The sequence below is a fragment of the Lycium ferocissimum genome, chromosome 9 (genome assembly GCF_029784015.1).
Source record: "Lycium ferocissimum isolate CSIRO_LF1 chromosome 9, AGI_CSIRO_Lferr_CH_V1, whole genome shotgun sequence".
NCBI classification, from domain to species: Eukaryota; Viridiplantae; Streptophyta; class Magnoliopsida; order Solanales; family Solanaceae; genus Lycium; species Lycium ferocissimum.
This window is the reverse complement of record NC_081350.1, coordinates 41,905,778-41,931,727: the sequence shown is the minus strand read 5'-3', so window position 1 is coordinate 41,931,727 and position 25,950 is coordinate 41,905,778. Positions and strand designations below refer to the sequence as shown.

Sequence of the window (25,950 nt, the reverse complement as noted above, 5' to 3'; positions counted from 1 at the left end):
ATTGTTTAATCAAAGTCACACAACTTTATTTTGCCACATAAAAATCACAAATTTATCATAGAAACGAAAGCTCTCGATTATCGAAGGCTAAAAAATATAATCTTCGGATGCAGAATCTTTAATGTAATGAAAAGTTTATCTTACTTGGAAAATAAAGACCCGACCCTATAAAAATTCGTTATATTCAATAAACACTTTTAGTTAAAGTGTTTAATAGTTATTGTCTTTAGTTGAGGTATCAAATAAAATTTAAAGCCAACTTTGAAGGGCCATCGTTTATGTATTCGGCTTTTTCCTTACACTTTGTTTGGATGGTTTTTACGTATTGTTTTATAATATATCATATTATGTTGTATTGTATTATTTTGATGAACATATTATTTGGATAGATTGAATCATTTCACATCGTTACATAATGATAAACATTACAATTTGAAGGACAAACCTACAAAAAAAAGTAAGGTACAACATAGAGTTATTATAAAATATATGATAAGTCATAAAATATGATATTATAGTTTAGTGATGTTTATGGAAATTACACTAATTTACTCATATCTTAAATAATCTTAATCAGGGACGAATCTACATGAGAACTAACAAGTCACGTGAAATTTGTGCAAACTCATTATATGTATTATGAAATCTAGTAAATGTCGATAAATTTAACTATAGACACAAATATTATTGTACTCCTTTTGTATTAAAATAAGTGTTATCTTAGCAAAAAATATTTTCCGAAAATAAATGTAAGCTTAGGAATTCAAAATAAAAATTGACAATTATTTTCAATTATGCCCTTAGCATTAAAGAAGTATTTCTCTTTGATATTGCTCAATTGTCAAAAAACATATACTCCTTCTGTCCCAATTTAAGTGATATTTTTCTCTTCTAGTGATTCAAACTGCATGAACTTTGACTAATATTTTAAGATGTATTTTTTTTACCAAATTGATATGAGAAAAGTTGCAACTTATAATACTTTTCATATAATTCTAAATATATAAATTTTAATCTTAAAATATTGAGTTAATCTAATCTAATTTAGCTTTAAAGTTTAGTCAAATTGACTCTCGAAAAGCAAAATGTATAACATAAATTGGAACGGAAGGAGTAATAAATAAAAGTAATTTAGTAAAACTCACATTATATTTATTAATTTTATTAATGGCTTGATAAGATGACACTTATTTTGATACGGAGGGAGTACGACTTAAGGTTCATATAGGAACTAGTAACTAGAAATTCTAAATTCGCCTCCAATCTTAATTAACTTTATTTATTTATTTATATATATTATGATAAGCAAAGTCCTAAATGGATCAGACTAGTGTCACCTAGATTAACACAAAATCTTTGTGTTAATCAAATCTTTGGCTTCTTCATCTCTTTTCCTTTGAATGTACTCATTCCACTTAAACCTATCACCAAATCCCTCAACAATCCCACTGGTTCTGACTATTACACTTCACCTTCCAATTCTTCAACCCCATTAATATTTCATTCAGCATCATTTGACAAAAATAGAATCTTGATTATCTATCTCTTAATATTTCTCTATATTATCTATCTCTTAACCCTTTTAGTTTCTTGATATTCCACTTAGCATTATTAGCAAAAAAAAATCCAATCTTGATTTGTTCTAGAAATTGGGTTGTTATTAGTATTTCTCTAAAATATATCCATCTCTAAACCCTTTTAATTTCTTGATATTCCACTTAGCATTATTAGCACAAAAAAATCCAATCTTGATTGGTTTTAGAAATTAGATTGTTCTTAATATTTCTCTATATTATCTATCTTCTAACCCTTTTAGTTTCTTGATATTACACTTAGCATTATTAGCAAAAAAACCCAATCTTGATTGGTTCTAGAAATTGGGTTGTTATTAGTATTTCTCTATACCAATATCATTTCTTGATATTTCACTTAGTATTATTAGAAAAAAAATCCAATCTTGATTGGTTCTAGAAATTGGGGTTGTTATTAAGATCCAAAAAATAGAATATATCATATGGTGGAGACTGTAACATCATCATTTTGGTGGCGTTGGGCTCAACCCCACCACCCCCATAGATGTATTCCAGCAATTTTTACAACCCACAAAGCTATAATCACTTCACTATGGATCACTTTATTAATAACCATTTTTTGGTGGCAAATGGATGCTACTACTGGAATCTTGATTTTTCGGCGAGTTTTTCCGGTTAGGGAGTTGCCTAAGTTCAGGCCAGTGGCATTTAACTTGACAGACTTTGGTGGTGTTGGTGACGGTGTTACTGTTAATACAAAGGCATTTGAGAGGGCTATATTGGAAATTAGCAAACTTGGGAAGAAAGGTGGAGGGCAGCTTAATGTGCCACCTGGTTATTGGTTAACGGCGCCGTTTAATCTTACTAGTCATATGACTCTTTTCCTTGCTGAGGGTGCTGTTATATTGGGTGTTGATGTAAGTCTTACTTAAGCATTAGAAGTTTTGATCTTGCTCAATGAACTGTGAAAGTTGCTTTCTTGATATTTTACTAATTGTGTACCTCATTGTTCCCATTTATGCTACTTGTATGTGGTTTCTTCTTTGATTGTTTGGTTGGCTTTGCCTAGACCTGTGAGTTTCACATAGTGCTAATTGTTTAGGGGTCATTTGGTAACATGTATAAGAGTAGTACTGAATAGGTGTATTAGTAATGCTGAGATTAGTTATGTTGGGATTAGTTATAGACTGTTTGGTTTGTTGTATTCACCACCCACAAGGCTGTAATCCCCTCCCTGTGGATCGCCTTCTTGGTAACCCTTTTCTGGTGGCAAATGGATGCTACTAGTGCAATCTTGATTTTCCGGCGAGGCAGGTGCCTAAGCTCCGGCCAGTGGCATTTAACTTGACAGACTTTGGTGGTGTTGGTGTTGGTGATGGTGTTACGGTGAATACAGCAGCATTTTGAGAGTGCTATATTGGAAATTTCTAAACTTGGGAAAAAAGGTGGAGGGCAACTTAATGTGTCTCCAGGTTATTGGTTAACGGCGCCGTTTAATCTTACTAGTCATATGACTCTTTTCCTTGCTGAGGGAGCTGTTATATTGGGCGTTGATGTAAGTTTTATTAACAGTTTTCTTGATATGTTAGCATTAAAAGTTTTAATCTTGCTCAATGAACTCAGAAAGTTATTTTCTTAGGGGTCGTTTGGTTGTTGGTTAGAGTTATGTAGGTATTAGTAATACAGAGATCAGTTAAGTAGGGTTTAGTTATTCATGTATTGGTGGTAAACTGGTAACCGAATACCGTACTTGGGGTGCTGAATTTTATGTACATAGCAACTAAAAGTTTACCAAATGGTACTAGTTATGCTGGTTTTAACCTATTAACTTGACGGACTTTGGTGGGGTTGGGGATGGTGTTACTGTGAATACTGTGGCATTTGAGAGGGCTGTATTGGAAATTTCTAAACTTGGGAAAAAAGGTGGAGGGCAGCTTAATATGTCACCTGGTTATTGGCTAACGGCTCCGTTTAATCTTACTAGTCATATGACTCTTTTCCTTGCTGAGGGAGCTGCTATATTGGGTGTTGATGTAAATTTTAATAGTTTTCTTGATGTGTCAGCAATTAAAAGTTTTGATCTTACTCAATGAACTCAGAAAGTTACTTACTTAAGGGGTCGTTTGGTTGCTGGTTAGAATTATGCAGGTATTAGTTATGCAGGGTTTAATTATTCATGTATTACTACATGTTTTAGTTATGCGAGTTTGTAAACTGGTGACCGAACACTATACTTGGTATGCTGAATTTTATACATAGCAACTTAAATGTAACCAAACATGGTACTAGTTATGGTTTTGAACTTTTAATACATGAATAATACTACTGGAATCTTGATTTTCCGGCGAGGGAGCTGCCGAAGCTCTGGCCGGTGGCGTTTAACTTGACAGACTTTGGTGGGTTTGGGGATGGTGTTACTGTGAATACAAAGGCATTTGAGAGGGCTATATTGGAAACCTCTAAACTTGGGAAAAAAGGTGGAGGGCAGCTTAATGTGCCACCAGGTTATTTTCTAACGGCGCCGTTTAATCTCACTAGTCATATGACTCTTTTCCTTGCTGAGGTTGCTGTTATATTGGGTGTTGATGTAAGTTTTACTAACAAGTTTCTTGATTTGTCAGCATTAAAAGTTTTGATCTTGCTCAATGAACTCCGAAAGTTACTTCTTGATGATTTAACTGTTCACCTCATTGTTCCCATTTATGCTAATTGTATGTGGTTGCTTTTTTGATTGTTTAGTTTACTTTGCTTAGACCTTTGAGCTTCACATAGTGCTAATTGCTTAGTGTTACTTTTTTGTTATAACCTTGGTGTCTGGGCCAGCTTGCCCGCCTGGACTGATTCCATGGGTTACCTACTACATCCCACCAGCAGAGGCACTAGGATTCAGATTAGATCAATTTTCCTAAATCCCTTAGGGACAGTGTTATCAAAAGCGAAAAGCGCAAAAAAGCTCTAAGGTTAGCTGGGGCTTTAAGCGCAAAGTGCAAATAAGGCGTGGGCTTTAGTGAAAAAAAGCGCAATGGTGCAAAATTACAAATATATGTATGTTTAGTCCAAGACTAATAATATTAAGCATGAATAACAAATATATGGACAAAGAAACTGTAAAAACATTACGATAAATTGAAATATCAATTATCAAGTGTCACCTCTTCAAGAGAGGCTCAATGGCAAGGAAAAGTATGTCTTAGAGCCTTATGACGACACTGAAGCATACATAAAGCGAGGCGAAGCGCTGAACGAGTTTTGAGCCTCGCTTCAGGGCTTAAGCGCGCTTTAAGCGCGCCTTTGACGACACTGCTTAGGGAGCATAGTGTATACAGGAAGTCAGCTTCGGACTAGAGATCAGTAGCATGAAAATTTTCCTTTTAATAGTGCCTCACTTGTGAAAGTTAACTGTTTTTCTAACCACGTTTCAACCTTATTCCCTGCCATTTCATTTACGTTCTCTATGGTTGTTGTCGAAATGGCCCTTTGGGTCTCTTTATTTGCTTATTAGTCATATTCATCTCTTGTAATAGTTATTTAATTCACTGTACCATCTTGGTACTTTCTATAAATAAAACTTTACCATTTCAAAGAAGAAAGAAAACTGAATTACAAGCTGTTTCTCCTCTTTCAAGCAATGCCGGTGCTATGAAGGGTTTGTGATCTAGCTTCTATATGCATTTGCGTATCATTATGCAATTATGTTGCACTTTATTCAACTAGCAATGTGAATGTAAAACTACAAATAAGTCAAATACTACTCCTCAATCCCAAGTTAGTTTGGATGGCATATGAATCCTCGCTATCTATGTTGCTCTATTTAGACCTGTTTCATTCTAATATTCCATAGGTTCTTTTTTTTTTTTTTTTTTGAAACTGGTAATTGTGTATTCATCAGCATTTAGGACATGCTGGAGACCTTCAAAAGTGTTACAGCAGGAACATAAAAAGGGAATAGAAATACTTACAGAGATTTTAATAAATCGACAAACTGATTTATATCTTCTAATCCTATTTCTTTACACCAAAAGTAGAAAGATACTATACAATTCCATTTGACTTTCTGAAGGGAACTGGATCTATTTTCAAAACACCTATCATTCCTCTCCCTCCAAACTGTCCACCATATGGAGTGTGGGATTATCCTCCACCATTTCTTTTGACTCTTACTGCCTCCCCTCTTCATCCAACAGCCAAGTAAATCTGTCGTGTGTTCAGGCATAGTCCATTGTGTGTCTGTTATGTTGAGAAATAAGGACCACAGTTGTGCAGTGAATTTGCAGTGTAGAAATAGATGCTTGTTGGTTTCATATGTTTCCTTGCACAAGAAACATATGGAAACTATGATGGAACCTTTTCTCTTTAGAACTTCATGTGTTAAACAAGTCCTCCTTGCCACCACCCATGTGAAGCATTTCACCTTGTTTGGAGCTGGGCACTTCCATAAGTTTCTCCAAAGCTTTGGTTGCTCTCTATTCTGTAGATTACACTCCCTTTTGTAAGCCCTTTTTACTGAGAATTTCCCATCACTATTATGCTTCCATCTCAGAGTGTCTGGTTCATTGTTGGTGCCACTGAAATCACCAATTTTGCTTAACAGGTCGGCCACCCTTTCCACCTCCCAATCATTCAACAGTCTTCTGAAATTTAAGTTCCAGCCCTGTGCACTCCACATCTCATCTATTGTGCTCTCTGGATTATTGCATAGAATAAACAAGTTTGGAAATATTTCCCTCAATGGAACTTGCTCCTTCCAAGAATCTTTCCAGAATTTCACTCTTTTTCCATCTCCTACAGTCATCTGCATATTACTTTCCATCTTGGGCCATAAAGCTCTGATTGTTTTCCATGCTCCAACACCATATGTGCCAGTGCTCACTCTAGTACACCAAGGATTGAGTTCACCAAACTTGCACTTGATCACCTCTTTCCATAATGCATTCTCCTCACTGTTGTACCTCCATAGCCACTTCATCAACAGACAATTATTCTGTGCTTTCAAGTTTCTAATGCCCAATCCACCCCTTTGTTTATCTCTCATTGTTGTCTGCCATTTAACCAGATTATAACCTTTGCCCTCTCTGCAGCCATGCCATAAGAACTCCCTTCTAAGTCTATCCAATTTCTTCTGAACATTGGAGGGTAAAGGAAATAATGACATTACATATGTGGGAAGAGAATCTAGAACAGAATTGATAAGAATAAGTCTTCCTCCTAAAGATAAGTATCGTGCATTCCACTTTGCCAATTTTTTTTCTGTTTTCTCATCTATTCCATCCCAAATTTCCCCTGCTTTGTGTTTGCTGCCAAGAGGCATGCCTAGATAAGTTGTAGGCAGAATATCCACTCTACATCCTAAAATGAGAGCAAGAGTCTGTATGTTTGGTACCTCTTTTATTGAAAACAAACTGGTTTTTCGCCAATTTACCTTTAGGCCTGAAGATGCTTCAAATAGTGTCAAGATCATTCTTATGTAACCAATCTGTTCGACCTTGGCCTCGCAAAATATCACTGTGTCATCTGCATACTGTAGATGACATATCTCTTTCTCTGCCCCCCGATATCCCCTATCTCAAAACCTTTAATCCACCTATTCTGCAAAGCTATCCTCATCAAGCTATCAAAACCCTCCATTGCAATTATGAACAGGAAAGGGGACAATGGGTCACCCTGCCTAAGTCCTCTTTCAGAAGGGAAAAAACCTACAGGTTCTCCATTCACAAGAACAGAGAACCTGACAGTTTTAATGCAAAAGTCTATCCATTTCAGCCACTTCTCACCAAAGCCCATTTGTCTAAGGATGCTCAACAAAAATTTCCAATTAACATGGTCATAAGCTTTTTCTATGTCCAATTTACACATGACACCTGCTTCTGCCTCTTTGATTCTGGAGTCCACACATTCACTGGCAATAAGTGCAGCATCCATGATTTGTCTCCCTTTTATAAAAGCCATTTGATGCTTGTTCACCAGTTTATCAACTACCTTCTTGAGCCTTTCAGCTAGTAGCTTTGCTACTATCTTTATAAACCCCACCTATGAGACTTATAGGTCTGAAGTCCTTCAAATCTGATGCTCCTGCTTTTTTGGGGATCAATACTATAAACGTAGCATTAAAGCTTTTCTCAAACTTCTGATTCTCATGAAAATATTGAATGGTTTTCAGTATGTCATCTTTCATTATCTCCCAGAAAGTTAAATAGAATGACATAGGAAATCCATCAGGCCCAGGTGCCTTCTCCATAGCACACATTTTTATGCATTCCAGAACTTCTGCTTCATCAAATTGTCTTTGAAGCCACTCTTGCTCTTCCATAGCAATCCCTCTGACTTCATGTACCACCAGATCTGGCCTCCATTCCTCTGTTTCTTTGTAAAGAGTCTTGTAGAAGTTTTGGATTGCTTCTTTGATGTCCTCCGGGTTTGTCACCTCATTTCCCCCCACAGTCAGGTTATCAATGGAATTAACCCTTTTGTGAGCTGTTGCTATCCTGTGAAAGTATTTTGTATTTTTGTCTCCCTGTTTCAGCCATTGTATCCTGGATCTTTGCTTCCAAGCTATTTCTTCGTTTCTTGCTACTTCCTCATACTCCAAAGCTAAATTTGATTTCTGTACTGCCTCATCATCTGTAAGAATTCTTTGTTCTTGTATAGCCTCCCAATTAGCCAATTGATTTAGAATATCCTCCTTCCTCTGTTTCCAGTTGCCCCGGTTATTTTTACTCCAGTACTTCAGTTTTTCTTTTAACATTTTCAGCTAACACTTAAAAGGGTTTCTACATTTTCTACTGACACACAATTTTCTGAACATTACTAAAGGTTTTCCTAGCAATACTATACCTAATGTAGGAGTAGCATCATGACTAAGCCTTAAGCCAAACTAGTACATACACTCATATGGATCTTTTGCTTTCATTGTGCCGTATCTGTATGTATTCAGATAGCTTATAGGCACCTTGCGTTAACTTCCTTATAGTTTATTAATTTTTAGGTCTATCTCGTCCCTTATTAACACCTCAAATCATTATGGCATCACACTTATGTGGGACATGATCAAACCATTTTTTATGTTGTCTAATCTTTGTAACACCGCACATCCAATTTTGCAACCCTCATTTTGTGGATGTTTTTCACCTTAGAGACTCAACACTGAAGGGGAGCTTGTCTCCGTGTGACTTATAGGTCACGTGTTCGAGCCATGGATTCAGCCCCTGACACCCCCCTTTGGGCTTGGGGTGGTGCAGTCCTTCCCCGGACCTTGCATGAACGCGGGATACTTCGTGCACCGGGCTGCCCTTTTTAGAGATTCAATATACAGTCTCGGTTTTACAGCCGTTTTATGGAACTTGCTTTTCACTTTTGTTGGCATCATCCTATCGCGTGCTACTTCTATAGCACGCGTCCATTTCAACAATTCTATTTTAATTATTTGTTACGTCTTGCTCTATCATACGGTTATCCTAAAAGGCTCGAACATAGAGCCTAGCTATCTTCCTTTCTCAATTTTTATCAGCAAAATGGCTTTACGATCTAAAATTTTGAAGCCTTCTAGACTCATAGCCTTGTCCTTGGAGGTTGTTATACATTAGATATCTAAATTCCTGGGTGTTATATTATGCTCTCTTTCTTATAAGTTAGATTGCACAACACGTTGGTTTGTATTCCTCGAGCATCTCGTGTAGCATGCATTCTGCTAGGAGTGAGAGCCTTGAGAAGACTCTCCTAAGTACACAATAGGAATTCTTTACAAAAAAAAAAAATTGGTTAGGCCCACTAGTTTAACTTAAGAATTATCCATGCACTTGTCAGTTCCGAACAGTGTTGTGTAGGGAACATTTTTGTGCGGAAACAGTTTTGCCTGCAAAGTTCAGTTTGGACAGGTAGTTATAATTTGCAAAAGGAAAGTGGACTACAATTCTTTCATTACATTTGCATTTTTCTGCCACCTCATGGAAATATTGCTCTCTCACAATTGTTTTCTTGACGATCAAAATAACTTGATAATGTCTCATCTGAAACATGAGTATACCTCCCTTAATTGAAGCCTTTTTTTTCTTCCTCTTTTTAGTAGGGAACTAACAGAAGCTATTTTATTTCTGTATTTGTATTTATATTTGTATTTTTGGCATTCAACAGGATGAGAAGTACTGGCCTCTCATGCCTCCCTTACCTTCATATGGATATGGAAGAGAGCATCGTGGACCCCGCTATGGAAGTTTAATCCATGGCCAAAAACTCAAAGATGTGATAATTACAGGTGTTTTTTTGACTCTGACCTCAGTTTGAAATTCTTCTACTCACCATGAGCTTCACAAAAACAGCACAATGTTTTAAAATTTTGAAGTCCTTGGTTTATACTTCCTCCGTCCAGTATATGTGAAGGTATTTGACTAGGTATTTGACTGGACACGAAGTTTAAGAATGAAATGAAGATTTTTAAACTTGTGGTCTAAAATAATCATCTCATTAAGTTTAAAGTTAAATTGTTATTAAATATAGAAAGATGTCGTTCTTTGTGGGATTGACTAGAAAGGAAAGAGTGTCAAAATGGGACGGAGGGAGTATGTCGTTTATTTGTATCCTTTGATGATTTCTTACTATCACTGTTGTTTTTGCTGAAAATTGAATTTATCTGTTTTTGAGTTAGTTAAGTAATGCAAATCATTGAGATTGTTCATTTGTCAATCCATGTATGATTCAATTGTCATAGTTTGACGGTGCTTAGTCAATAAATGCTCCATAAGCAGTGGGATTGGGAATTATTGTCTATTAAATAAAGGGAACCTAGTGGAGAAAGAGATGATCCAAAATTTTCTTGGTGCCATAAAATATAAAGTGTTATTTTCTTATTAATATTATCTTCATAAAATTTCAGAGATATTTGGCAAACAAAACTTAACCACTTTATTCATGGTTGCTTAGTTGATTCTTCCTTCACACATTCATCAATATTCTTTATAAGATGTACTGCATGTTTCTTAAAGGTCCAGTAATGATAAAGGCAACTTGAACCTACTACATGCTCAAAATAAAACAGATTTTCAAGATGGGATATTAGTACTTTTAGTCCCTCAAATATTGAGAAATTCTAATTTCGATCCTTGTGATTTTTGATTAAGCACATTTAACCTTCAATTAATTGACGTGCACTTTTGAGCCCTAAACAGTGAATGTTCATAAATAGCGAATTGTTACGTGCTAGACCATATAATTGACATACATTATGTTGAATTTATATTGTTACTCCATATTTAAGGGTGCTATAGTCTAAAAATACTCTAAATATCACATATTTCATATATAAAGGGACCAAAAGTACACATTCTAGTTAATCAAAGGCTAAATGTGCTCAACCAAATATTATAAGGACCAAAATCAGAATTCATCAATAATTGAGAGAATTGCTCCTTTTCTAGATTGAAGTATTCTGAATGTTTGTGAAAGTATACAGGAACAACTGCTGGATCTAATTATGCACATGTTGTTATACCGTTAACAGGGCATAATGGTACCATTAATGGGCAGGGTCAAGCATGGTGGAAGAAATTCCGGTCGAAGCTTCTTAACCATACGAGAGGACCGCTCGTGCAGATCATGTGGTCTACTGACATACTAATCTCAAATATAACTTTACAAGACTCTCCCTTTTGGACACTCCATCCGTACGACTGCAAGAATGTAACAATCAGGAATGTTACAATCCTGGCACCCATTGCTGGGGCTCCAAATACTGATGGCATTGATCCAGGTAAGTCTTTGATAGGTTCAGTTTTTTTGATAAATGAATCTTGAGCTACTAGCCTTACGTTCTAAATTTTCTGAGTTTACCAGTGTTGTTCTTTTCCTGACATGGTTGGGTCATCTGTGAACACAATTACATTTTAGACTCAAGTTTTGTAAACTTTTGGCTTTAAAGATTTCTGGTTCTTTAATCAAACCAATAAGGCTGAACATTGACAGTTCATTAAACTTTCCTCTAAATTTCATTTAGACACTCGAACTGCGGCCTGTTCCAATTGAGCTCCTAAACACATGGTAAAGTGTTCCTATTAGACACTTCCGGCTCATATTTTGGAAAAATTTCTGCACATGTTCTCAAGTGTCCATTACAAAGATAAGTTAATTACATAAAATATGCCTCCTCCTCTGATTATACACATCAACATCAATGGAAGACTTGACATTTTACATCTTATTGAGGCTAATGCGTATAACTAAAGGAGGTGACATACTTTAGGTGGCTAACTTATCTACGTAATGGACGCTTGAGAACATGCACAGAAGCTTTTTCAAAATTTTGAATCAGAAGTGTCTAATAGGAACACGTTATCAATATTCAGGTGTTCAATCGGAAAAGCTATAGTTCGAGTGTCTAATGAAATATACTGACAGTTTAAGAGGTTATCGATGTATTCAGTAAATCAATAATGAGCTAGGAAATATACCAGAAAATTACTAGTCACTTGATAGCTGAGCTGCTGGTTTTTGAACTTTGGTTAAGCAGCTCAAGTTTTGACATATTAATTTGCTGTATTTCTTTGTTCATATATGATCCTTTTTAGCAACAAAATTTAAGTTCTGGACAGGGTTTTCTGAAATGGGATGATTCTGATGTTGCATCACTGTAAAAGGCTCTGATATCCACTCTGTACTTTTTTATTTCTTTACTGTTGCCAGAGTCACTCAGTATCAGCTTCTATTGTGTTTTAATGGAGTGAACAGATTCCTGTGAAGATGTGTTGATAGAGAACTGTTACATCAGCGTTGGTGATGATGGCATCGCAATAAAGAGTGGATGGGATCAGTATGGAATTGCTTATGGACGACCTTCGAAGAATATACTCATTCGGAACCTTGTCATTCGTTCCAATGTCAGGTGAGGTCTCCATATAGGCACGTGCATTTACATTTCTTTTCACGACTGGATGTTTCTGACAACAATTGCATCTGGGGGTGTTATAGATGTTCCAGAAATCAAATCCTTTTTTTCTTTTTCTTACATTTTAGCAAATGTTAGTTGAGCATTGACAGTTCAGCCGCTTGTTGGTGAAGAGGCATAACCTATTTTTGGTTAATGATTGTTTTACTAAAGTTCCACAATTATTTTTGGACGGAAGTTTATTTGACTGATTGAATGACTGATAGATACCATTTTAATGAAAAAATGGCAGCAATTCACGGTAGAAAATGACAAAATGGTTCCTTATGTTTGGAAGTAGGTTCAAAATAGTTCCTAAAGTATGCTCCGAACAGTTTTGGTCCTTTTAAGTTTTTTCAAAAGTTAACACTTTTGATCTCCATTAGACATTTAATGAATTCTGTCCGATAGATTTGACGGGAACTGTGGAAAAAAAAAAAGGATTAGCAGGAAGTCACATTTGGAGGTACAATGTAACATTTCGTCTCTTTCTAGAGTTTATTGCAGTTTTTTTGGTGCAAATTCCACTATTTTTGGTCTATTATTTGGTGTCTAGTATAGTTTATTTTGTTGCAGTTTCTTCTAGGATTTGATGGGACTTTCCTAGTGTTTTTGATTAAATCTTCTTTTTACAGTTCCCCTTCAAATCAAACACACAATTCATTAAATATTTTGAGGGAGACCAAAGTGTCAGCTTTTGACAAACTTAGAGGACCAATACTGTTCAGAGCATACTTTATGGCCTATTTTGAACCTACTCCCAAACATAAGGGACCATTTTTGTCATTTCCTCGTAGAAACTCACTTAGTTTAACTCCCGTTATGTAACATATTATTCCTTCAATATTTTACTAGGAACTAACTCTGACCGAGCTAAATTGCAGCGCTGGTGTATCGATAGGAAGTGAGATGTCCGGCGGAGTATCAAATGTTACTGTGGAAAACCTCTTTATCTGGAACTCAAGACGTGCTGTACGCATCAAAACAGCGCCTGGAAGAGGAGGATACGTTCGAGATATAACATACAGGAACTTGACGTTCGAAAATGTTAGGGTTGGCATCGTCATCAAAACAGATTACAATGAACATGCGGATGAGAAATTTGACCCCAAAGCCGTCCCTGTACTGGAGAACATAAGCTACACAACAATCCACGGTGAGGGAGTCCGCGTGCCTGTTCAAATTCATGGTAGTAAAGAAATTCCCGTGAAGAACGTTACTTTCAGAGATATGTCGGTTGGGTTAACGTACAAGAAGAAGCATATATTCCAGTGTGCTTTCGTTCAAGGTCGTGTTATAGGGACTATCTTCCCCGCCCCTTGTAAGAATCTCGATTTATATGACGAGCAAGGACATCTGATCAGACGATCGGATGCACAAAACGCGACAGATATAGATTATGACATTTGAAATTCATTTTCCAGGGCCATCTTTTCTTTTTATAAACACACTTTGTTGATCTCTGCATTAATGCATACAGAAGGAAGTTCTTTAATGTGTTAATCCACAAATCCAATGTAAAGATCAACTCTTTGGTTCCTTGTACAGAATGTTTTCCATGAATTTAAACACACTTTGTTTGATCATCTGCATTAAATTAGATTTTTAATGCATACAGAAGGAAGTTCTTTAATGTGTTAATCCACAAATCCAATGTAAAGATCAACTCTTTGGTTCCTTGTACAGAATGTTAGTTCCATGAATTTAATGTCTTTAACTTCTTTGTGGTACACTTGTTTGCTACTCATCATTGAATGTAGGCAAAGTTGAAATTAGATTTTTTTTTTTTTTTTTTTCTGGTATTCTCACCATTATCTTTAAAAAGTTTAAGCCTAAATTGGTTTCTCCACTATCTTGCATTTATAACGAGAAAATGAGAAAAATGATCCCTTAAAGTTGTGGTTTGGTCTAAAGTACTGTTTTAAATATGGCTTAATACATAACCAGCCGCTTAAACTTGCCCGTATATTTCATTCGCTCGAACTAAACGTTATTTCAATTGAACACCTCAACTCCTATAAAGTGTTCCAATCAGACACTTTCAGTTTAAATTTTGAATTTCTTTTTTGCGTATGTTCTCATTTGTCTATTAGGTAATTAAGCTAATCACATGTAATATCATCTCCTTTAATTATACGTGTTCGCCTCAATAAGCTGTAAAACTCAGGCATTTTCTACTTGAGGTTGATGTGTATAATTAAAGGAGATGATATATTTTATGTGGTTAACTTATTTACCTAATAAACGAATGAAAACACGCGCAAAAAATTTCTGAAATTTGAACCGAAAGTGTCTAATAGGAACATTTATTAAGAGTTGAGGTGTTCAATTAGAACAACGCTTAGTTCGAGTGTTTAAATGAAATATCCTGACAAGTTCAAAGGGCTAACTATGTATTAAGCCGATAAATATATTCTTGAGTTATTTGGTCTTTTAACTTTATAGCACTATTGGTTTTCGTCAAATTTTTTAACAAACTATATCGATTAGATGTGAGGGAAACTGTGAATTTTTTTTTAATTTTTTTAACAAGAAACACTATCTATCAAATTCTAGAAACCATGACAAAAAAGATTGCACTTGACATTGAATATTGATCGCAGAACTTGCACTTTCAAAAAGTTGCACCTGCCTTTAGTATAATAGACCAAAGTAGCAAAAATTGTAGTAAAGGGATAATAGTCAAAATACCCCCAATGTTTGACCAAAATGCCAACTACACACCTAACCTTTTTTTGGTCCTATTACCCCCGGACAAATTTTTTCGCATTAAAATGCCCTTTTTGCCGATGTGAGAGAACGTGAATACACCGCCGTGGCGCGTGATGGCCTTCAAAATCTGCATCCGACGTGTTTTGACTCAACTAGTATCGTCACATATGATGCCACATAGATATATTTTTCCCTCTCATTTTTTAGCCCAACTTCTCATTTTTTTCTCAATCACAGCCAAACAAGCCCTAAACACAAAACCCATTTTCCTTTCATACCACCACCAGAACAGTACCACAATAATCCTGTGGTTTCTTACTGATTGCATAGGGAAATTAAAGATCGTCTATGAGTTTGAAGTGTAAGTTGCCAAGTGAAGATTTGGATGTTTTGGTATCCATCTCCATTTTTTTTGTCAAAATAATATCCATTATAAACAAAAATCTGAACTGAAGAAAATCCACATATGATTCCCAACAACTTGTTAAAGAACAACTTTCCACCATAAACGAAAATCTGAAGGAAAAAAAACGAAAAATCTGAAGAAAAAAAAAAGGAAAAATCTGGAAAAAAAAAAAAAGTTGAAAAATCTAATGTTGTTAAAGAAAATCTGATTGGAAGTTGCTTGTTTGGAGTTGCTACTTGTTGCTTGGTTGGAGTTGTTTAAGCACTAATTCTTTGAGTTGATATTGGGAGAAAATTAAACTCCATTGCTAGGAATTTGGAGAAAGCTATGAAGAACACCAAATGGGTTTATTTAAATTTCATTGTTTGATCAAATTAATGGATGAACTTTGTTCTATTAGGTGTTAGGAAGCTTCCTTTCATATTTGGATTTGTTTGGATTAGATTTGAGGAAGTTGGTGTGATTTTTTTTTTTCAACTTCTAATGAAGATGATGATGATGATGATGATAATGTTGATGAAGATGAAGGAGAATTGGTTATGGGTTTTGGATCCTTACTTAAAAATAGAGTATGGAAAATTGAGAGATTTTTTTTTGAGTTGATTTGGTGTGATTTTTTTTCAACTCCTAATGAAGACGATGATGACGTGGCACGTGGGCGGGCGCGTGTATACAAGCGCTTTTTTTTGTAACGAATTGGGAGTTGTCGTATTAATTACAATCGGCAAAAAAGGGTCATTTTGATACTGAAAAAATTTGTTCAGGGGGGTAATAGGACCCCCACAAAGGTTACGTGTGTAGTTGGGATTTTGGTCAAACGTTGGGAGGTATTTTGACTATTATCCCAATTGTAAAAGCTACATTTCCAAATAACTAAATGCTTTTCTTCACAACTCTCATCAAAGCTCTCGTCGAATCTAACAGATATTTTGTTAAATACTTGACGGAGATAAAAGGTGTTCATTTTTTACAAATTTAAAGATATAAAATTATTCGAAAATATATTTAAAGGACTACTTTGAATCAACCCCAAACAAAAACCATTTTTCTTATTTTCTCTCTTTATAACTACCATAACACAATCTGGCCATATATGAGTTGGATCCTTGTCAATAAATATGAAATTTTAATTTTATACAACATCGTTCAAAGTTTAATAAAGTAATTATTATTGCAAGTACAAAAGAAGTTTCTAAACAATATTTTTTTTCCCTTTCCTTTTTCCTGGAAGCTATCTATACTTATGCACGATTTTCAGATGTAGGAAGGTGCAGCGAAATTGTATAAAAAAATTATTAAGTATGGCTTGTTAAAAAATTGTCTTCTTCCCTAAAAATAAAATTAAAAATTAAAAAAAGTTTATTTAAATATTAAAAAACACCTCTTATCCTACAATCTAGATTGTTTAAGCCTTACCGTGGCAACACTTATTTACTTTTCATTTATTTGTAACAATGTAATTTTCTTTCAATCAGATATTGAAATTCACTGTTCCAACTAGTTCGAATTCACATTGAATAAAACCTACTTATTAAAGATGAAAACAATTATATCAGAAATTTATCTATTCTATTGACTCGAACTCAAAATCTTTGATTAAAGATGAAGGTCGAATCACATTCATCCTACAATATTCGTTAGCGATATATTTACTTATATTAAATCGATCTACATCAATTGACACAATCAGTAGTCAATGAAATATAATACTGTATAGTCAGTGAATTAAAAAATTTGTTTACCTACTGAGAAAACGATATGTTATATGCCTAATTAGAATTTGAATATAAGGAAATATTTTATGTATTACTTTACAAATTTTCTATGTTATTTTTGACTGATCTTCTATACAAAAAGTATTATATAATCAAAATAACAGTTGTTAATTACTATAGAACGAAAATCTCCTAACACATTCTTGTTCTATTTGTGGATAGGAAGTAGAAAGGAATAAGCTGAAGTTTAAAGAGCTATTTCTATTTGAGGTGTCGCTATTTGAAGAAGTTTCCTAGAAACATCACAAATTGTACAGCACTATCAAGATTCCACCACTTACATTTATTCAATTCAAAGAAGAATTCAAATGTTGTATTCTTATATTTTATTTTCACTCCGTGTCTATATTAGGTCCCGACTAATTTGAATTTGCGTTGTATAAAGCTTGTTAGATAGGGAATGGGGAAGCATTCATTATTGGGATACTTTTTCATACTTATGGCTCAAACTAGATATGTCTGGTCAAGAGCGAAGAACTCTTAATAAGCGTTTGGCCATATATTCCAAATATTTTTCACTTTATTTGGACTTTATGGAGATTGAGTTATATTTGGTTATACTTTTTGTAAAGAATATTTGGCATAATATTCGTGTTTAAATGTACTTAAATACAAGTTCAACAATGAAAATTGAGCTAGAAAACAGGTTACAAGTTGTTCTTCATATTTGAAATACAACTTCAAGTTGGATTTACAATTTTCATACTCAAACACTGATCTTCAGATAAAGTGAAAAATTATCGAGTAATAAATATTTACCCAGCCATAATTCTTTGACGATTTCAAATATTGAATGAGTCTCCGATATTAGTTTGTAACCAATGCCTCGTGCAACATGTGCTCACACCAAGCTATTTATAGGGATCCTATTTATAGTTAGGCACCATATTTATGATTCGACAATACGTACAAGCTATACTTATTCTAGTTTAACTACAATCAATATTCTTCTTATAATTATAACATTAGTGTTCATAGGAAAAATGTCCTAATTTATGCCGAACATTTGTTACTTGTCTTTTATATGAAATGTCCTAATTTATGCCAAACATTTGTGACTTGTCTTTTATATATCTTTCATAGATTAGTTAAAAGTTCTTATCATTATCTTTCGTTTTACATATACTTCTCCCGCTAACAGCTTCCCAATGTTGAAAAATTGATCTGCATATATTCATATTCGGACCTTTTCAATTAATTGTTCATGGGGATGCTCTCTAATATTACATTTGCTACTGAATATGTATAATCTGTCCACTTGACATAAGACACGATTCTTAAAAAATATCAAAAAGTATATGCTAACAAAATTTATTCAAACCCATTAAATTGTTATAAAAGAATACACTTGATAATTAAAATGATTCCGGCCTAAAATACAAACAGATATAGTCATTGAGATTTTCATCATGCGTAAATAAATGACTAGATGAAATCATAGTAGACTTTAACTTGTTTTTTCTCATTCCCTTAAATAAAATCAGATCCTTTATTAATGACTTTTCACGATTGATCATATCTAGCACCTAAAGGGATCTGTCCTTCTAATAATAATAAAATCAACAAGAATAACAATATTATAATTATTATTCACAATAGACTGCTAGAGTAAAGTAAAGATAACATAAGGAGCACAAATTCGTGGAAAAAATTTAAACAATAATACTATTTAATGCTTAAAACATTTAATAAGCAATAATAGGCTATAGCTATTAGGTGAAGGGCTTATATTTAAGTCATATGTAGAAAATGTAAGGAAAGTTCGAGAATATATTAGACCAAATCTACAACACGTTATTATTATTATCCAAGCACGCAAAGAAAGAAATGGAGTCAACAATTTTTATTTTTAAAATGTTTTCGAGTCAACTAATTTAGAACATGAACTCATATAAGTCATATTCGACGGAATTTCAAATTAATTAAGATAATGTAATTACTCAAAGCTAATTGATAGTTCCAGTTAATTGTCAAACACGTGAGTGGATTTAATAAAATTCTAGAAAACTTGAATCTTCTAATTTTACAGTTTTGTTGAATAAGTAAACGATCCAAATCATCTCTTAATTTTCTAAAACACTTTTACGTCGTTTTCTTGATGGTAATCATTTTCGTTTTGATTGCTAGTTTGTTTACATTGCTTAAATTTTAGTTTCTTGCATATGTATTCGAGCATAATTTTGTCATATACATTTATATGTATGTACAAAGTTTTCAATATGTTAAGATGGTCTGTCTCATCCATTAGACCTTTTATCATACTCGTGTCACTTGTTCAATATGGTCATATTCTGTAGAATATAGATCACAATAAAAGCTAATATCTGATTTGTCAGATATGAATAATGTCATATAAAGTGGAGATGAGGAAATAATTTGATATATCATGTCGTATTTTTGGTATTTTATAGTATTTCGCTTCAATGCCAAAAAGTTTTTTATCTGTTTCTTAAAATTCATCTCCAGTCAAATAAATTAAAATAAATATATTGAATAAATAACATTAAGGTCGACATGAATTTTGGTAACCAAATCAAGACACTCATAATTTCCGAGTAAAAATTATGCTCATCGGGTAAATACGAAGAAGGAAAGTTTCTCATAAGAAAAAAAAATAAGAAGAAGAAGAAGAATTGTTCAAGTAAAATAATCACTTATTTTTCCGACATAACATTACTGATAATTTAGGTTTAAGATTTCAATCTCATCAAACATTATCATTCTTATGTAGTCTCTTTTTTATTATTTGCTGTATTATTCACCCACAAAAAAATAGCAAGAAAAATAAAATAAATAGGACGCGTTTGGATATATACTTGGACCACAAAATTCTTTCGTGAAATTAAGGACAGAATCCAATGCCCATTTAGTGCTTGTCCTCTAATAACATGTCACGAGTAAAAGGGTGCAACTTTAATGGATGTTGACTTTAAATTTATTGAGGCACGTGAATTTGTTTTCATGCCTTCTCCTTTTTTTTTTTTTTAAAATGACTATGATTCAAAAGAAAAAAGGATTAAGGCATCGTTTTTTTTTTTAAATGACTATGATTCAAAAGAAAAAAGGATTAAGGCATCGCTATCTGAATTATAGTATCACAAACTCATTGTGTTTTTCTTTGTTGGTTTAGCTTAGCCATTTTGTTTTCAAAATTTGTTGTTCTGATTAATTCAAATTTATGCGAATAGGCTCACTAAGTGTAAAATACTTTCTATAAAGAAGTTTGTCATTCTTTAAAAAAAAAAAAAAAAAAAAAAAAAGATTCCGAGTTTCTAATTATAAGATAGAGCAATCTCAACCATTTCATGATCATATTCTTTGATGGTAACTCATTGTGGTTCCGATACTGATGATGTTTATTTAGCCGCTACTTCAAAAAGAAAAACATTTGAATGCTTAGATTAAAAATGAATCAAACACCTATAGTGTTTAAGTACGTACTGATGTATATTATTTTAATTTAAACTAAACAAAATTATTGCTTAAATTTAGAAACAACTAAATCAACAACAACAACATATTTAGCGTAGTCCCATAAGTGTGGTCCAGTGAGGGTAGAGTGTACTCAGACCTTATCCGTATCTTAAAAAATAAAAAGGTTGTTTACGATAGACTAAATTTGAAGAAAAAGTATATTAAAGCAGGTCGGACAAAGAAATAACGAAAATGAAGAAACCATGATAAAATACTACTCCCTCCCACCCAAAATAAGTGTCATCTTAGGAATTCAAGATAAAAATTGGTAAATGTTTCCAACAATGCCCTTAGCATTAAAGAAGTAGTCTTCTTTAATATTGTTCAATTCTCAAACAATATCTAATAAATAGGATAGTTCAGTAAACTCAGCATTGTATTTATTGATTTCTTAATAGGAGTGATTTTTGCTAAGGCGACACTTATTTTGGGACGGAGGGAGTATAAAAAGCATGACAGAGTATTCCGGAAAAAAAGGGACAATAACTACAACAAACTAGTATGATAATCGAAATACAAGAAACAACAAAATAGTAATAAAAATCGAAGGACAAAATCTACAGAGGAAATACTACGACTACTACTATGGAAGGATAAGCGAGACAACACTTCACTACCTACTAATCTTCTGCTCTTATGCGCATCCTTCATAACCTCCTATTATTATTATTGTTATTATGATTATTATTAGAAGTTCATGAAAAAAGGAAAAGTTAACGAAAAGAGTAGTAGGGTAAAAATCGTAAATATAAAGAAAAATGATGGCAATTGTAGATGATATAACTAACACCGCGCAACACGGAATGTACAGTGTGGACTTTTTCTTGGACATAAAAGAAAACGTGTTTGAATGGTGGCTCTACTTTTGTTTTTTCCCTTTAATTTGTCCATACTTTAATAATTTCATTTCCTTTCCAAATCAAACACAAAAGTATTTCAAACAAACACAACACGACACTTCAGTTTTTTTCCACAAATAAAAACCCCATGTGTTCCTTGTTCATGAATTAAGGAGTCATTTGGTAGCTGTTTAGAGTTACACGGGTATTAGTAATATATGAATTAGTTATGAGAGAATTTATATATTATTTTAAGCAGGGATTAGTTATATAGAATTTACTTTTTAACGTACTTTATTAGTTAGTCATATAGTCCCTCCGGATCAGAAGAGTATTCACTTGGCCATCACACTCCCTTGAGAAAATATTAACTTCTAGGCAAAAATAGGTAATTTGACTAAACTACTTCTAATTAGGTATTGTGATTTGATTACTTAATATTTATTAAGGGCAATTTTGGAAGAATAAGGTTAATTGTTTCTTCATTTGGTAAGTGGACTCTTTTTGATCCGGAGGAGTATTAGTTATTTCACCTTATATTCTACATAAAATAATGCAAAGATTCTCTCATAACTTATACATATATGTACTCCCTTTATTTCAATTTATGTGAATCTATTACTATTTCGGGAGTGCTCGAGGTGGTTCTTTCATCACGTTTTCCTTACACTTTTAAATTATTTGAATCATAAATTATCATGACTTATAGTATTTTTTATGTAGTTTCTAAATATATAAATTTTATTTTTACAAACTTGAAAAATCTACAATCTACGTCAAAATTTAAGATCAAAGTTATAAAGTTTGACCCTCGTACTCCGAGAAGGTTCGCATAAATTGAAACAGATGGAGTATTAGTTATGCGTGTTTTTAAATTGCAAACCAAACACCTTATCAATTTTATACATGAGTAACTTATCATCTAACCAGTTACCAAACGTAATATTACTCTTTAATACCAGCATAACTCATGTCCAAACCAGCAACTAAAGGACCCTAATAATTTAATTTCCTTTTCAAATCAAACACAAAAGTATTTGAAACAAACAAAAGAACAGTGAATATTTCCACAAATAAAAACCCCATGTGTTCCACATTCATATATTAAACTTAACACATACCCAACCTACCCCACCACCTTACCCAACCAACCCACCTCACCACGCCTACCCCCTTATATATACACATTATGCTCTAACAAGATTCTTCATCAAACAAACAGTTCCACAAGCACTTCTTGTTTCTTTTTTTTCAACCATTCAAATATCTCTCACAAGCTAAATTAGATTCTTGTTATATTATTGTTAACAAGATGGGGTCATCAGAAATTGTAGATTCAAGCAAGGTTACTGGTCAGAAATCACAGTTTTCTCAAACCTGTAATCTTTTGAGTCAATTCTTGAAGAAAAATGGTTCTGTTGGAGATCTTAATAATATTGGTATCTACAGAAGCTTTGAACCAACTGGTATGTTCTTTAAAACTGGCAAAAAAAAAAAAAAAAAAAAAAAACTGGCTTTTAATGACTCCATTGCTGTTTTTTGAATCATTTTCTAGTTTAAGGGTGTTTTTAGTATAATGTTTCTGGTTGCAAAGATTTGAGCTTTTTTCGATTTTGTAAGTGTAGTTTCATGTTTCTGGTTGCAAAGATCTTAGCTTTTTTGGGTTTTTGAAAGAATTTGTTCATGTTTCTGGTTGCAAAGGTTGTGGTTTTTTGTCTTTTCTGAAAGTATTTATGTTTTTGGTTGCTAAGATTTAAGCTTTTTTTGGTTTTTTGAAAGTATTTGTTCATGTTTCTGGTTGCAAAGATTTAAGCTTTTTTGGTTTCTAGTTTAAGGGCATCTTAGAATATTGTTTCTGGTTGCAAAGATTTAAGCTTTTTTTGGTTTTTGAAAATATTTTTTTCATGTTTCTAGTTAGAAAGATTGTAGCTTTTTTGGTTTATAGTTTAAGGGTATCTCAGAATAATGTTTCTGGTTGCAAAGATTTAAGCTTTTTTTGGTTTTTGAAAGTATTTTTTTTTCATGTTTCTAGTTAGAAAGAATGTAGCTTTTTTGGTTTCTAGTTTAAGGGTATCTTAGAATATTGTTTCTGGTTGCAAAGATTTAAGCTGTTTTTGGTTTTTGCAAGTATTCTTTCATGTTTCTTCAATGATTGTAGCTATTTTGGGTTTCTAAAAGTATTTCTTTTCATGTTTCTGGTTGCAAAAATTGTACTGACTACTTTTCTTTTGCTTTTTGAAAGTGAAGATTGTAGCTTTTTTTTTGGTTCTTGAAAGTATATTTTCATGTTTGTGGTTGCAAAGATTGAAGCTTTTTTTGGTTTTTGAAATATTTTGTTCATTTTTCTGGTTGCAAAGATTGTACCTTTTTTTGGTTACTAAAACTGATTAAAATTTTTTATGTTTCTTGAAACAGGATCTCAACAAACAACTACCACCACTACAATGAATTTGTTACCAATGATTGAAAAATCAGGTGATTCTTCATCATCATCATCATCAGAAAAAATTCCTCAAAAACCAATGAATCTTTTCCCACAAGAAGTTGATTTTGCCAAAGAACAAATCTCAAAAAACACTGAACCAGAAAAGGCACAAATGACCATATTCTATGGTGGACAAGTCATTGTATTTGATGATTTTCCAGCTGATAAAGCAAATGAAATCATGAAATTAGCCAGCAAGAAAAACACCAAGAACTCCATAAATAATTTTTCTTATACCATGGTGAATAATCAAGAACTCCCAAAGTGTCAAGTCCCAATTCCAAAGCCATCTGTTGCTGATTTACCAATTGCAAGAAGAAATTCACTCACAAGATTCTTGGAGAAAAGAAAAGATAGAATAACAGCAACTGCACCATACCAAATCAGCAACAAAAAAATTGCTAATTCTAAGAATGAGGAGAACAAGGCATGGTTGGGATTAGGTGCTCAATTTGTTAAAACTGAGCAGTACTTTTAGTTATATTTTGATGAATATAGGACTATTGCTTTGATATAATACTATTAAATGACCGAGTTTCTTTTTTGTGGCTTCAAGCTTGATTGAAGCCATTTTGATCTAACTATGAATATTTGCAAGTACCATTTTTTGTAACTAAGACTAGGGATGTTTGTTCAGTACCTCATATGTATTACTATTTGATTAATCAACTTTCATTGATTTTGCTTTTATTGTATTTGTGTTGTAATTTTCTTGTATGGCTCCATGGTTTTCTTGAAATAAAGCAATAAATTGATTGTTTTTCCAAGATTTGAAGGTATCTCTGGGAAACGAGTCATTCCTTCAAAGGGAAGGCTCAAATGGTATTGCTTGGACTCTTCAAAAATGTCGTTCGCATACATGTCGGATTCTCCAAAAGTAGTGCATATTTGAAGGATCTGACACGGGCGCAATAACATTTTTGAAGAATTTGAGCAACATAGGCTCAAAGTGATGTAGTTTCTATCATTGATATGAAAATGATGAAGGAAAAGAGTGAAAATTATAGGAGATCGAGATTTAAATTTTAGTAGAAATGAAAAACCGTTAGTTATTTTTTTCCAGTTATCGAATTTTGTAAAGTTGCCTGAAACGTAAAGTCTAAGAGGTATTTGATGAAACAGTTAAGTCGCGAAATAATTATAAAATATAAATAAACTAATGCATATACAAAACAAAACAAAAAACAAAAAAACTAAAAATGGTAATGGAAACGATCAACAAGGCACGGCTTAAAGTGGGGTAAGGTCAAAGATGCCTGCTTGAAATATTTTTTTAACTTTAGTAAGTGTTTCACATGATATGGTTATATTGTATAATTGGTTTGGTATCTTGTTGGCCTCTAATAATTGACCAAACACTATTTAAGAAAATTTCGCACGTTTTGCTTTGTTCTTCTTGGCCAAACTCTCATAATGTTTACACTACCTAATTATATTCAGAATTTGGTCTGGCTTTCTTCATTCATTTAATGCATTTTTTAGACCAAATTAGGAGTACTGATTTGATTTGGAAAAAGAACTTTATGCAAGTGAATTCAACAATTTACATATATATGGAAAATGTGTGAATATCATACTTGGGATTCAAACTTAGGGGCTACGACTTAAAGCAATTCGAGTCGCCTTCGTTGGTATGTCCAAAAAAATTCATTATGTCTATATTCAAAACAATTTTCGGCGAAGGATTCAATTGAACCTCATCCAAACCTAACTATGCTCTTGAATATTCCACTCTGCATAACTTAGGAAGGAAATGATTTCATATTACTATTTGAATAAAAGAAAATGATCACATATTTTATTTATCGATTTCCAACA

The 25,950-nt window shown here is 33.3% G+C and overlaps 2 protein-coding genes across 3 annotated transcripts; both read left to right on the top strand.

Moving 5' to 3' along the window:
- The first annotated feature begins 1,318 nt into the window (after window positions 1-1,318).
- Window positions 1,319-13,969, top strand: LOC132030878 (probable polygalacturonase). Of its 2 annotated transcripts, XM_059420644.1 has the most exons (6): window positions 1,319-1,653; window positions 1,770-2,449; window positions 9,660-9,780; window positions 11,023-11,271; window positions 12,246-12,399; window positions 13,326-13,969. In XM_059420644.1, the coding sequence occupies exons 2-6, from the start codon at window positions 2,015-2,017 to the stop codon at window positions 13,849-13,851; spliced, it is 1,485 nt and encodes a 494-aa protein (XP_059276627.1). In that variant the 5' UTR covers window positions 1,319-1,653; window positions 1,770-2,014; the 3' UTR covers window positions 13,852-13,969. The 2 variants fall into 2 exon arrangements, with proteins under 2 accessions (XP_059276627.1, XP_059276626.1); XM_059420643.1 differs by lacking the exon at window positions 1,319-1,653 and having other exon boundaries at window positions 1,678-2,449.
- An 8,876-nt stretch (window positions 13,970-22,845) lies between these two features.
- On the top strand, window positions 22,846-24,824 carry LOC132030876 (protein TIFY 10A). Its single transcript, XM_059420642.1, has 2 exons — window positions 22,846-23,113; window positions 24,063-24,824. The coding sequence occupies exons 1-2, from the start codon at window positions 22,960-22,962 to the stop codon at window positions 24,608-24,610; spliced, it is 702 nt and encodes a 233-aa protein (XP_059276625.1). The 5' UTR covers window positions 22,846-22,959; the 3' UTR covers window positions 24,611-24,824.
- Window positions 24,825-25,950: the final 1,126 nt, after the last annotated feature.

What these genes read in the sequence shown, in the direction of transcription:
- LOC132030878 (XM_059420644.1), top strand. Translation starts at nt 2,015, where the DNA reads ATGGTGGAGACTGTAACATCATCATTTTGGTGGCGTTGGGCTCAACCC. An exon ending in CTGTTATATTGGGTGTTGAT is followed by an intron (nt 2,450 to 9,659) that starts GTAAGTCTTACT and finishes GGCATTCAACAG; the next exon opens with GATGAGAAGTACTGGCCTCT. An exon ending in GTCATTCGTTCCAATGTCAG is followed by an intron (nt 12,400 to 13,325) that starts GTGAGGTCTCCA and finishes GCTAAATTGCAG; the next exon opens with CGCTGGTGTATCGATAGGAA.
- LOC132030876 (XM_059420642.1), top strand. Translation starts at nt 22,960, where the DNA reads ATGGGGTCATCAGAAATTGTAGATTCAAGCAAGGTTACTGGTCAGAAA. An exon ending in CAGAAGCTTTGAACCAACTG is followed by an intron (nt 23,114 to 24,062) that starts GTATGTTCTTTA and finishes TTCTTGAAACAG; the next exon opens with GATCTCAACAAACAACTACC.